Below are 12,990 nucleotides of genomic sequence, written 5' to 3' on the forward strand. Positions count from 1 at the left end.
TTCCACCGAGGAAATCCAGTTTGGCTGGGAATGTGCTTCCTCTGAGTGTAAAGGACGGCCTCGCCTCCCCCGGGCACACCTCCCACTGAGGAGGAAAATTGGTGCTGCGCCTATTAGAGGAACCGGTTAATTGCCCTCGGATCGTTTTATAGGCATCAGCAGGAGCTGCCTGGCATCTCACTCGGGCCAGTGGCGATCGCCGAGGGAATGCGCCAGAGCCTCCCCAGCTGAAGTGCTGAAGAGAAGCAGCAGCCATGGAAGGTGAGTGCGGCTGGGGCCTCCCTTCGCCCGGCTGGCCAGGAGAGACCGAGGGAGCCGTGGCTTTGCCTGGCACCTCTGGCCCCGGCGGCTGGTGAAGCGGCAGAGCGTTAGGAGCTCCCTTGCCAGGTCCTAGCCCAGTTCCCCAAGGACTTTCTCCAGCCGTGCCGGAGACTGAGCCTGGCACCACGTCTGGGCAACCGAGGAGCCTCCGGGAAGACTAAAGCCACCCTTCCAGCCCCCCCCCTCCCGGGTCACGGGCTGAAGCCAGGCTGGGTCGTGGCACTGCCTTCCTCCTAGAAAAGGGACCCTCGGTTCCCGGGGTGCTCTGGTGCCACGGGCGGCTGGGCCAGTCCCCTGCCAGGCACTGCAGGCCTGGGATGGTCTCTCCTCCAGCGTCTGTCCCCCCACCACCCGCAGCCTCTCCAGCCCCCCCCCCATTTGGGGCAGAGGACTGTCCCACCGGCTCAGTGGGGCACATGCCGGAGTGGCTGCTACTGCTGCTCCCTCGGCACAGGGCGATTCATTGGTCAGTCGGAGGTCAGTTCTTACCTTCCATGTTTTTGGTTTTCCTTGCCTGGGGCGGGGGGGGGAGGAGAGGAAGTCGGAGCAGGGGGGGGAAGCAGCATGCAGGCAGGGTCTTGTAGGCACACACAAACACACAGCCGGCTTCTGGCCCCATTTTTCTGGTGGGGTCTTCCTGCCAGCCAGTTGCTGCCTGCTCCCTGCCAGATGCCCATGCCCCCCCCAACCCGAAAGAGCCCTGGCCATGCCTCTGGGGGAATTTGGGGGGGGGCATCATTGCCTTTGCCAAATCTGCCTTTCTCTGGAAAGTCCCCGGGCAGGAGGGGGAGGGAGGGATGTGGGGTGGGAACATCACTCGGCCCCTCAGCCCCCAGCCCCTCACCAGGGCTCTCCTTAACGCCCGCCGTGAGAGCCCTCACTTCTGGGGAGCGGGACCTGAAAGTCGAGGGCTGCCCCCAGGAGGAGATGCTGTTGGCCAAGATAAATGTTCACATCAGGCTCAGGGACACACGCCACAAACCGCCGCAAGGGCTGGAATTGATTTTATGTTGCCTCATCTGCTAACAGCTTTTCATATGTTCTCTATCATTTATCACAATAATAATGCATCAAATTTATATATGCCACCTGACTCCTGGTAACTTTTAACAATTCTTAAAACTTTTTGACAACCCCCCCCCCAAAAAAAATACAAAGCAAAACCAGCATAAGACAAAGAAACAGTGATGGCAAAGCAAAGAAATCTAGAGGAGAACAAAAAGAAAAAAAGGCATCCCAGATGTGTTTGTCAAATATTGTGTATTTATTTTTATAAATATTTTATTGGTTTTTAACTATAACAATCTCCAGTGCCTGGTGTACAGTGTATTGCCTTGGTTTATATTTTAACAAGAAAAAAAGGACAATAATAATTAATTAACAAACAATAATAATTAAATTTGATAATTCCATAATTAATATATTAATTAATTATATATTTCTTTGATCTTCCCTTCTCCCATTTGTATTCTCCTTCTTCAACCTTAGCTAAAATATAATTCTTAATATTTTCAATATATAAATGATTAGGATATAGGCATTTTTTATATTTATACAAATAATAATAATCTCTCTATATAACATTTTTTTCAGCCTATATTATTCTCATAACCATCATCTCATTAGTTCAGCATGCATCCTATTTTTATAATTTTTGTTTGCTTATATTCAATCCAATTCTTATCAGTCATAATTTCTTCATATTAGTCATCTAACTGTCCAAATTTTCCCATTTAGGTACAGCATCCCAATATTTTATGTCATGCATTATAAAAATACTATACTTTTTATCTATCTCATAGTATCTAGATATAATCCTTTTTAATCAGTTTATATTTCACTTATATTAATAAAAGTTACATCAACCTATTTTAACATTTCATATATTATAAAACATACTATATTACTTAAATGTCTTATCCTTCTTGTTATAAGGCCCCTTTATGTTCAAAATTCTCTGTTCTTTTAGCCATATTCAAACAAATTGTCATGGTTCCAACAGATGAAACTCTTTAAAAGAACTTGGAGACATTGTTTACCTTAAGGAATCTTTTATTTGAGAAACAAAGCTTTGGCACTACATAGTTAAAGCCAAAAACTGAATCCCCCCCCCCACAAAGTAGCAAAGCACAATTCCCTCCTCCAATTAACAGCCATAAATCACATTCCCTAATTGGCTTGAGGTGTGGGGGGGCTCTGGGCGCAATAACCTTGATTCCCTCGGCTGAGTTTTTGTTGTTATGACTAGCTGGATTCTGATCCACATCCCTCCCCTCCCAGCATCATCTACTCTAACCCTAAAAGCGAAAGAGAAAAGAGGGCTGCATTTCCATCTGCTTGTCGGATGTTAGCAGCCTTGACACAAATGTTTATTCAGGGAATAGTCGATTCTGGACTGTTGTGTCTGTCTCCGGTCTTCTTCTTTTGCCGAGTAGTTTTCCAAGTTGATGTAATCCGCTTACCCAGCAGTTCCTGTATTTTTACAAATGTTGGGAATACAAATACAAATATTGTGTATTTAGAACATGGAATAACTGGGCTGGAAGGGACCTTGGAGGTCTTCTAGTCCAACCCCCTTCCCGAGCAGGGGACCTGGTGTTATTCACTGTCTTGTCAGTTCTGTATGAAAAAATGACTGATGGACGAGGAGCTGATTAGTGAGCAAAACACAGGCAGCCCTCGACTTACAACGGTTCATTTAGTGACCCTTCAAAGCTGCAACGGCACTGGAAAAAAGCGACTTATGACCATTTTTCACACTTACAAACTGTCGCAGCCTCCCCGTGGTCACATGATCAAAATTCTGATGCTTGGCAACCGGCTCGTACTTATGACGGTCACGGCGTCTGGGGTGGGTGTGTCACACAATCCCCTTTTGCAACCTCCTGTCAAGCAGTCAGTGGGGAAGCCAGATTCACTTAACAACCGTGTGACTAACTTAACAACTGCAGTGATTCACTTAACTGTGGCAAGAAAGGTCATAAAATGGGGCAAAACCCACTTAACAAACATCTCACTTAGCAACAGAACTTGCGGGCTCAATGGTGTCATAGGTTGAGGACTACCTGGGCAAATAAGAAAGGTTGTACTTGGGGTGCTCCCCTCCCTCCAGGGATCTGATCCCACAGCCCACGGGAAGGGAGAGGAGGCTTGGCACCCCCATTGCCGCCCCCCCAGGGTCACAAAGTGAGGCCCGGAGGCGGCCAGCAGGCAGGTCAAAAGGTTTCGCGCTGGTCTCTCCTTCTCGCCGTGCAGAGTTGATCCCGACGCAAATCAACTGGCAGGTGCCCAGCAATTCCCAGGCGCATCACACCAACTGCTTTGCTGGCACAGAGCTGTGCGCCCGCCGTGGGCAGAAGATGGACTTCAAACTGTACTTCAACAGGGCTCTACAGGCGGGGGAGAGCCTGGCCTTCGTGGCAGAGACGGGTAAGGGCCCCCAGCCCCCTCTGCAGAGAGGTCGATGCCACAGGTTGCAGAGTTGGGGGGTGGGTGGGGGCACAATTCTGCTACAGGAAGCTTCTCAGCTCCAGCTGCCCTGCCGCCCTCGAGTGCTCCCCTCCTCGGGGCAATTCCCGGGCCAGCCAGCAGATCCCTCAGGTGACCTCAGGAACCATCAGATCCCACCCCTTCCTCGGCATGGACCACCCAAGGAGGCCCCTGGATACCCCAGTTCCCATCCGTGGCCCCTTTGAACCCAGTGGAGAAAGCCCGCCCGGCCCAACAGCCTGGGCTGGAAAGGAAGGGGAGGCCCCCTTGGTGGGCAGGGGAGGAGGGCCTCACTCCCCACCAGGAGCCCAGCAGGGGAGGGGAGGGCTCTTTGCTGGGCACCCACTGGAGCTTCTTTGTGGGGTTCAACTGGGCTTTCCCCCCCCCCCATGTTGTCCCTCTTGTCCCCGGCAGGCCCAGGCCCTTCCGAGGCCCAACACACCAGGTGTGGGTTTGCCCTCTCCAACCAGCTGGTCGGAGGGACCTGGTGCGCGGTGCAGACATCGGGTGACGGCAACTGCATCAACTTCTCCATGTGCAGCTCCTGCAAAGCGGCCATCGGCCGCTATAGGCTGAGCCTGCAAGTGACCTGTGGCAACCAGGTGGCGACCAGGTTCCTGGGGAAGTTTGTTCTGCTCTTCAACCCTTGGTGCACAGGTGAGGAGGGGCGCCTGGCTGCCCCCTCGGCCAGCACAACCCTTCTCAGGCGGCCGCCCCCCCCGTCTCCTTTCCGCCCTGCGCTGCCAGCACCAGCCCTCGGGGGCTCAGCACCAGGCCGGGGGGAGGAGGCCGGAGGCAGAAGGGCTGCCAGGAGGCTCGGAGGCTCTGGACCCAGCCTGGTCTGAAAAGAATGGGGAGGGCCCGGCTGTCAGGGGTGGGGGGGAGCAGAGGTTGGCTACGGTGGGGGCTCTTCACCCCTTCTTTCTTCCCTGCAGGGGATCTGGTTTTTATGGCCAACGAGGCAGAGAGGCAAGAATACGTCCTGAATGAAAATGGCATTATCTTCGTGGGCAATGCCAAGTACATTGAAGCTCGAGGATGGTACTTTGGCCAGGTAGCCCTCGGGGGTGGCAAGGGCCAGTCAGTGCCTCTGGGGCCCCGTGGTGCTCCTTTGACCCAGTTTACGGCTGGGGGGGGAACTGCCATCTCAGAGGCCTCCCCTCGTCTCTTTGTGCTGCCCCCGGACCACGCAGGGCAAACTGGTCTCACCCAGGGGGTGCCCCCCTCGGCCTGCTCTGCCTGCCACAAGGAGAGTCCTGCGGCTGGCCTGCCCCCCCCCCAAGCGTCCCGCTCCATGGGCCGAGACAAGGCTTTCCGCAAGGCTTGCATGCCGCCCAGGCCAGCACTTGGTCTTTCCTCAGCTGGACACCCACGGTCGGGTTCCAGCAGGCGTGGCACATGGGGCGATGCCACGGAGGCCACGGGCCGCCATCCCCAGTGAAAGCCTCTCGCCAGGACCTCAGCCTCCCCTGTGGCCCTCGGAGGGGCTGCTCTGGGGGGGGGCTCACAGAGGCTGAAGGGGAAACCTCCTCAGAGCCCTCAGGCGAGGCCTGAGAGGGGCAAGGCTCCCTCTGGGGCAGGGGGAGGCACGGAGGGGCGTCCCCTATCCTGCCAGGGTTCTCCTGGGGCCCTCCCCCTCGTGGGAGGCTGAGTGGCAAATCTTCTCTTGGGTCCTCCAGTTTCAGGAGAACATCCTCAACATCTGCCTTCACCTGCTGCACCTGAGCCTCTACCACCGCCAGGACCCAGCAGGTGACGCCTCACGGCGGAGCGACCCCCGGTACGTGGGACGCGTCGTCAGCTCCATGGTATGAGAAAAGGGGGCACAGGAGGCACCGGGGGGCTTGGCCCACCCGCCTCTGCCCTCTCCCTGATGGCTTCTGCCACCCTTCAGGTCAACGGCAATGACGACAACGGGGTGCTGGAGGGCAAGTGGAGCGAGGATTTTGCCCACCACGAGAACCCTTCCCGGTGGGACGGCAGCGTGTCCATCCTGAGGAAGTGGGCGCAAGGCAACTACAGGCCTGTCCAGTACGGGCAGTGCTGGGTCTTTGCTGGCGTGACGGGCACCGGTACGTAAGCCCTGGCAAAGGGAGCGTCCACAGGCCAGCCCAGAGGGTGGCATCTGTTGGGTGGGGCAGCTTTGCTTCCCTGGCGCACTCTGTGTTCCTCTCGCTTCCAGTCTTGAGATGCTTGGGGATCCCGACGCGTCTGGTCACAAACTTCAATTCTGCCCACGATTCGAACTCAAACCTGAGTATAGATAAATACTACGATCCTGCCGGAAAGAGCCTCAAGATGGGACAAGACTCCGTGTGGTAGGGACGGGCACCTGGCTGGGGCAGGAGGAGAGCTTGTGGGTTTAGCCCTGTAGCAGGTTCCACACAACCAGGCAGGGACTGGAGCCTCCAGCCGGGAAGATGCTTTCATTGGCAGTGGGGCAGGAGCGGTCAGCCCACTGGGGGATCCGTGTCTTGGAGGCCCCATGCGAGAGATTTGCGGGTGAAGCACGTGGGGTGACCTTGCATCCGAATGGAGAGAGAGAGTGGTCCCCGGTCTCCCTGTGGTGGGAGAATTCAGGCAGAACCGGGAGGGGGGGTCATCCTTCTAAGAGCTCCCCAATCCACCCCCCCAGCCCTTTATACGGCAGCTGGAATGTCAGCGCCCCTCTCTTCTTAAAAACCTCACACAACTTCTGAAGGCAAGCCGTTCGTTCCATTGGTTAATTGTTCTCCCTGTCAAGAAATCTCTCCTTAGTTCTAGGTTGGGTCTCTCCTTGGTGAGTTTCCATCCGTTGCTTCTTGTCCTGCCTTCAGGCGCTTTGGAGAAGAGGTTGACCCCCCCCCTCTTCGTTGGGGCAGCAAAGGGAGGGAGAAAGGAAGGGGAAAAAATTAAAACGAATTGAATCAGAAAAATACCTTGGTTATACTTATACAGTGTTTCTTTCGGTCAAGTCTTCAAGTCATTCACACGTTCATCAATGACTCAGAGGAGGGAATAGAAGGGGAACTCATCAAATTTGCAGATGTCACTAAACTGGCAGGAGTAGCCAACACCCCAGAAGACAAGTTCAGGATCCAAAAAGATCTTGACAGACTTAAACAATAGGCCCTATCCAACAACATGAAATTTAATGTGGAGAAAAGCAAACTTTTACATTTAGGCAGGAAAAATCAAAGGTACAAGTACAGACTGGGCGAGACCTGGCTCAAAAACAGCAACTGTGAGAAGAACTTTGGAGTCCTAGTGGACGATCACTTGACCGTGAGCCAGCCGTGTGCAGCAGCAGCCAAAAAAGCTAATACAGTCCTGGGTTGTATAAACAGAGGCATAGGATCAAGATCACGTGAGGTATTAGTACCACTTTATAAAACACTAGTAATACCACACCTGGAATACTGTAACCAGTTCTGGTCACCATACTACAAAAAAGATGTTGAGACTTTGAAAAAAAATCAGAGAGGGGCAGCTAAGATGATCCAAGGCCTGGAGACTAAAACATACAAAGAATGGCTGCAGGACTTGTGTTTGGCCAGTCTAGAGAAAAGAAGGACTCGGGGAGACATGATAGCAGTGTTCCAGTATCTGAGGGGCTGCCACAAAGAAAAGGGGGTCAACCTATTCTCCAAAGCACCAGAGGGCAGGACAAGAAACAATGGTTGGAAACTGATCAAAGAGAGAAGCAACCTGGAACTAAGGAGAAACTTCCTGACAGTGAAGACAATTAGCCAGTGGAACAACTTGCCTCCAGAAATCGTGGGCGCTCCATCACCTGAGATTTTTAAGAAGAGACTGGACAGTCACTTGTCTGAGATGGTATCGGTTCTCCTGCTTGAGCAGGGGGCTGGACTAGAAGACCTCCAAGGTCCCTTCCAGCTCTATTCTATTCTATTTTATTCTAAAGTGCTGAAAGAGCAGACTGGGGCTCAGTTGTGGCTGGGAGACATTTCCAGCCCTAAAACCATTGCAGGGGGGAGGGGGCTCCCGGGCGAAATCCTTCCTCTGGGCGGGAGACCGCCGGGGCTATCGGGGGCTCCAGCCTGGCCTCCTTTCTGCCTTCCATCCTCAGGGACTACCACGTCTGGAACGAAAGCTGGTTTGTCCGGAGGGACCTGGGCAACGCGTACTGCGGCTGGCAAGTGATCGATGCCACCCCGCAAGAGAGGAGCCAAGGTAAGTCCAGGTGGGCTGCCCCCCCCCCACTGGCTGGAGCCCCAGTGCAACTCCCATCCTCCCAGAGCCCCAGAGCCCATCCTGCTCCTCCTCCTGCAGGGATGTACCAGTGCGGGCCGGCCTCGGTCATGGCAGTCAAGCAAGGGGACGTGAAGCTGAACTACGACACGGCCTTCGTCTACACCGAGGTGAACGCCGACATCAACCGGTGGGTCGTGCAGAGCAACGGGAAGCGGGTGAAGGCCTACTGCGACACCTGCTCCATCGGCAGGGCCCTGAGCACCAAAGCTGTGGGCAGCAACCAGCGGGTGGACGTGACCAACAACTACAAGTTTCCTGAAGGTTAGGTTTGCGGAATGGCGGTCCAAGAGTCGGGGCTAAAAGGGAGGCGGTGGTCACCTGGCCCACGCCCTGCTCGGGGGTATCCAGCAGCCTCTCTTGCAAGACCTCCAGTGAAACTGACCCCACCACTTTGTCCCTCCGGCTGACATTTATCCCAACATCTGGAGGAATCTCTGCCGGCAGCAGAGGGGGGGGGCGTCCTGCAAAGCGCATTGCTGGGGCAGCCAAAGGATCTGCCAGGGGATGCGAGGTGCCCCCCCCTTTGATGAGCAGGCCAGGCAGGGGAAACCGTGGATTTCAGAGCAGACGGCAACTGGAGAGCTGCTGGGCTGCGCTTAATGCAAGAGCATACGGACCAGGGACAAGGTGATCAGTCTACAAGCTGGGGGGGGAGGCAGGAGGTGGGGGTGCTTTGCCCAATGCCTGGCACCTGCATGCCTGGCTCCAGAAGCATCCCAGCAAGGCAGGGACCGGGATGGGCCTTCCACACCTGCCCCTCTGAAGCTACAGGGGTCCAAAATGTGGCAGTAAAGGCACTCGTGGGCAAGGCACATATCACCTTGGCTGCATGACCAGCACTGGCTCCCCAAAGCTCCCAGATGCCATTCAAAATGCTGGGGGGGGGGCTTTGAAGGCCCCCTTGAGGCTGGCTGCTGTTCTCCACCCCACTGGGAAGTCCCAATCAGGATCCCGCCTCTGTCACCATGCGGGGCCGAGGAAGCGTGCCTTCTCCAAGGCAGGGGCTGGTCTTGGGAATAGGGTTCAGGGGTTCCACTTGCCCAGCCCCCCTCTGCCTTGGGCTCTCTCCCCAGGCCTTGGCTGAGGAGGGGGCTATGGCAGTGGGTTATGGGCACTTGGGACACCATTCTCTGCCTTCTCTTATTTTTATCTTGTGGGCCAGCCAGAATCCCTACGTGTTGGGTGGCCCGTAATTATAAATAGCTTAGTAAATGATATAATTACATCACACATTTCCAATGCATAAATCCTGCTGCAAGCGGCAGCTTGAATGTATCTTATTCCACATCCAGGATCGCTCTCCAGTGGCCCTGGACACCCCCCTCCCCCACCCCTGCCTGGCTTGCCATAACCCCCTTTCCACCATCAGCTGCCCGATCAGCCTCCCCCCTGGCCCGTGTCCAAGCGCAGCCCCCTTCTCCGAGGGGGCTGCAGGCAGGCAAAGGGTCGCCTGCTTTGCGGTTGGGCAGCCCCGGCTGGACAGTCCAACTACTTCTCGGACCTCCCTATGGACCCGCTTTGGGAAAGCCAGAAGCAGGGGAGGATGCTGGGTGCCCCCCAGGCGAATCCCCTGGGCCCCACGGGAGGCTGCCCAGCTATGGGGAGGGGGGGCGGCGTGGTCCGGCTCTCCTGCAGATTCCCCCCTGCTTCTTCCCTGCTTTTCCGCAACACAATCGGCCACCTGCAGGGAAAGGAGCGCTTACTCTTTGTGGTGGGTGGGTGGGTGGGGAATCTCAGGGATCGGGCGCTCTCCGGCTCAGACTCTCCTGCTGAGTCCCTAGTTGGGGACTTCTGCAGAAGGCGCGGGGGGGGGAAGGAGGGCTCAATATAATTGCAATGTCTACTCAACACAATATTTCCTTAGTTACATGCAATCACTGCAGACACGCGTTCAGGTTGAGTTCGGGGGACGGAGGCCTTTGGGGTGGGAACCTGGCTGGCCCTGCAAGCGGCCTCTGCCTCCTCATCTCCCCCCGGTGGCTGGGAGAGGAGCCGGCGGGCTTCGCGCCGGCTTCAGTGGCCGGCCAGGGGGGCTCTACCCCGGGGGGGGGGCAAGGAGGCCCAGAGGCAGCCGGAGGGCTTCGGGAAAGGCGGCCTCGCCGTTCGGGACTTCTCGGCTCCGCCAAAGGAGCTTCGGAACTGCCCGTTAGAAGGCCCCCCCGCCCCCGCCCCCCAGCAGCCAGATCGCCCCGACTCTTCCCGCCGCCCGGGCCGAGCTAGCCGGCGGGAAAGAGCCGCGGTTCCGAAAGGCTCCCAGGCGGAGACCGGACCCTTCGGGGGCCCCGCCAGGGAAGAGCATTTGGGGGGGCTGAGCTGCTTTCCCTCCCCCCCCCAGGCTCCTCCGAGGAAAGAAGCGTCTACCGGAAAGCCTGCATGTTGCTCTCGGGCTCCAGCCCCTCCGAAGCGGCCGCCTCCGAGCTGGTCTCCCACCCGGAGCTCTTCGGGAAGTTCAAGCTGACGCAGCCGCCGGTGCTGGGGAAGGACATCAACCTGATCCTCTCGCTCTCCAACCTGTCCGACTCCCCCAAGAAGGTCGCCATCAACCTGAGCGTCTCCAGCGTCCTCTACACCCGCCGGGCCGTCAAGGAGATCCTGAAGGAGGCCACCAGCCTCCACCTGGGCGGCAAGGAAGGTACCCCGCCGGCCGAGGGCGCAGCGCGCCTGGGGGAGCCCGCCGGTCCCACCCCGAGGCAGCGGGAGCTTCAGCCAAGCGCGGGACTGCCCTGCCCGCCCCTTCAGTCATGCCTCCCCCCCCCCCCGTAGCCAGCAGGCAGGGCAAGGCTCCCGGCAGCCACAAGCCGGCGTCTGGGCAGGGGAGCAGGACTCCGGCCTGGGCGNGGGGAGGGCGGCCGGGGAGGCAGCAGCTTCAGGTGGCCCGGTCTGCGGAGGAGTCCTGGGGAGAACTGGGAGGGTTGGGGGGGGCAGGAGGGGGAGGGGTTGAGTGGTCCGAAGCAGAGGAGGAGGAGGAGGAGAAGGAGGAGGGGAGAGCTCCTTCCGGGCCAGGCCTGTGACTGGGGTCTCCTGGCTTCCAGAGAAGTACCTTCCCCTGCGGATCACCTACGGCCACTACGGCAACTCCCTGACTGACGACAAGAAGCTGCTGGTGACCGCTCTGTGCGACGTGCCCGGGGGCGTGAAGCTGCTGGTGGAGAAGGCCATCACTCTGGAGAGCCCAAACCTCTCCATTGTGGTAAGCAGCTCTTGGACACACAGACACACAGACACAGCCCATGTCTGCAGCCAGAACTTCAAGCCCTGATCCTGGCTGTGGCCATCGGTCCATCCCCAGCGGTCCCCGTCTGTGGTCCCAAGGACCCCTCAGGGCCACGTGTCCAGCCCAGAGTGGCTTCCGTGTGAGATGCTGGCACTGCTGGCCCCGCCCTCTCCTAGCTGGGGCCGGCCGGCTGAGCTGCTCTGCTCTGCTCTGCTCTGCTCTCTGCTGGAAAGCCAGGCTGACCTGGGCTCAGCCCGCAGAAGAACGGGCCTCTCTTCCCCCGAGGCCCTGGGCGGACGCTCAGCAGCCAACGGGGTCTGGCGGCTTGGCAATTCCTCTGGGTTCCCGGCAGGGAACAGGAGGCAAACCGCTTCCCTTTCCATCCTTAACTTGCCCAAACTGGCAAAAACTGGCCATGATGTTGCAGAATCTCAGGTTTTGGATCCTTCGGAGGCATTTCAGTATATTTTAAAGATGAAAAGGTGGTTGGTTTGGCTGCCATGAGTTTCTGAGTCCTGCTCTTCAAAGCCAGCAAGAGATCTTCTTTTGCTCCCAGGGTGGATCGAGGAGGGAGGGGAAGCGGGAGGAGGGTCTTCTTTTCAGGGCTCCCATTTGTGCTAAGGGTGGAAGAAAAAGTTACCTCCAGTGAAAGAATGAAGAGACCCCCTAGCCCCCCGCCCACCCCTCGGCCCTTCTGCCCTGCCTGGCATCTGAGAATGGGCGGGGGAGGGGTGTCCGAGAGCCCTGCTCTGTGGCCCTGGGAAGACGCGCCGGGCTGACCCATTGCTCTCCTCCGAAGGTTCCTCCGAAGGTGTTTGCCAACACACCAGCCACGCTGGAGATCGCCTACGCCAACCCCCTTCCTGAGCCCGTGAAGGACTGTGTGCTGCTGGTGACCCTGATGGGCCAGGCCATCAAGATCAAGTATGTGGGACTGGGGGGGGAGGAGAGGGTAGCAGAGACCCACCCTTGCCTGGCAGTTGCCCCACCAGGGCAAAGGGTGGAACATCCCACCCCCCCACCCCCGAAGGCCAGGCTGGCAACTCTGGGGCTGGGCCCAGGGCCCCTCTCCACACTGTCCCCATCTGGCTCTCAGCTGATAGGGGGGGGGGCTGGGCTCTTCACCTCCAGCGGGTGAAGGGAAGCTGGCACTATCCCAAAGCGACTCCTCCGGCCAAAGGCTCCTGCCGGGAAGCTCACTCCCCTCCCCCTTCTCCCCCCCCCTCTTGCTCCAGCGTGGCAGATCTGGCAGCCGGGGAGCGGTCGAAGATCTACTTTGAGTTCACTCCTCGCCGCACGGGAGCCATGCAGCTGCACGTGGACTTCTCCTGCAGCAAATTCCACCACGTCAAGAGCTTTGTGCTTATGGAGGTGGCTGCCGCTGCCACCACCACCACCACCACCGGCACCGCCTAGCCCACACGGGGGGGGGAGGGGATGTGGGGAGGGAAGCACCTCTCCTGTGCCCAGGCTGCCATTAAAGCTTTGTCCCAGCTGAAGAGCTGCTGCCGCCGTGCATTTATTCCAGAGCTCAGAGAAGGCAGGGAGTCAGCAGCGGGGTGGGGTGGGGCCACCGGTGCCCTCCCTCCCAGGGCTCAGCCTCCAGGCTGGGCTCGGTCCGGTCTGTTTCTGGACCCAGCGTGAGCTACGCTTTTCCTTCCGCTTCGGCCAGCTGGCCACTTGCTCAGGTGCTGCTGGAAGACGCTCCGCGG

General features: G+C 57.6%; 1 protein-coding gene across 1 annotated transcript; it reads left to right on the forward strand.

Moving 5' to 3' along the window:
- Positions 1–254: 254 nt before the first annotated feature.
- On the forward strand, positions 255–12,694 carry LOC107296119 (protein-glutamine gamma-glutamyltransferase E-like). The gene is made up of 13 exons (XM_015825464.1): positions 255–261; positions 3,577–3,750; positions 4,225–4,467; positions 4,746–4,864; positions 5,490–5,618; positions 5,705–5,882; positions 5,993–6,128; positions 7,880–7,983; positions 8,083–8,325; positions 10,400–10,696; positions 11,097–11,254; positions 12,078–12,202; positions 12,514–12,694. Exons 1-13 carry the CDS (start codon positions 255–257, stop codon positions 12,692–12,694), a joined length of 2,094 nt encoding a protein of 697 aa, XP_015680950.1.
- The last annotated feature ends 296 nt before the right edge of the window (positions 12,695–12,990 follow it).

Source organism: Protobothrops mucrosquamatus, unplaced genomic scaffold, assembly GCF_001527695.2.
Source record: "Protobothrops mucrosquamatus isolate PMUCROS unplaced genomic scaffold, P.Mucros_1.0 scaffold2649, whole genome shotgun sequence".
Lineage (NCBI taxonomy): Eukaryota > Metazoa > Chordata > Lepidosauria > Squamata > Viperidae > Protobothrops > Protobothrops mucrosquamatus.

Coding starts and splice junctions, on each gene's coding strand:
- LOC107296119 (XM_015825464.1), top strand. Junction 8,326..10,399: donor CAACTACAAGTTTCCTGAAG/GTTAGGTTTGCG, acceptor TCCCCCCCCCAG/GCTCCTCCGAGGAAAGAAGC. Junction 12,203..12,513: donor GGCCAGGCCATCAAGATCAA/GTATGTGGGACT, acceptor CTCTTGCTCCAG/CGTGGCAGATCTGGCAGCCG.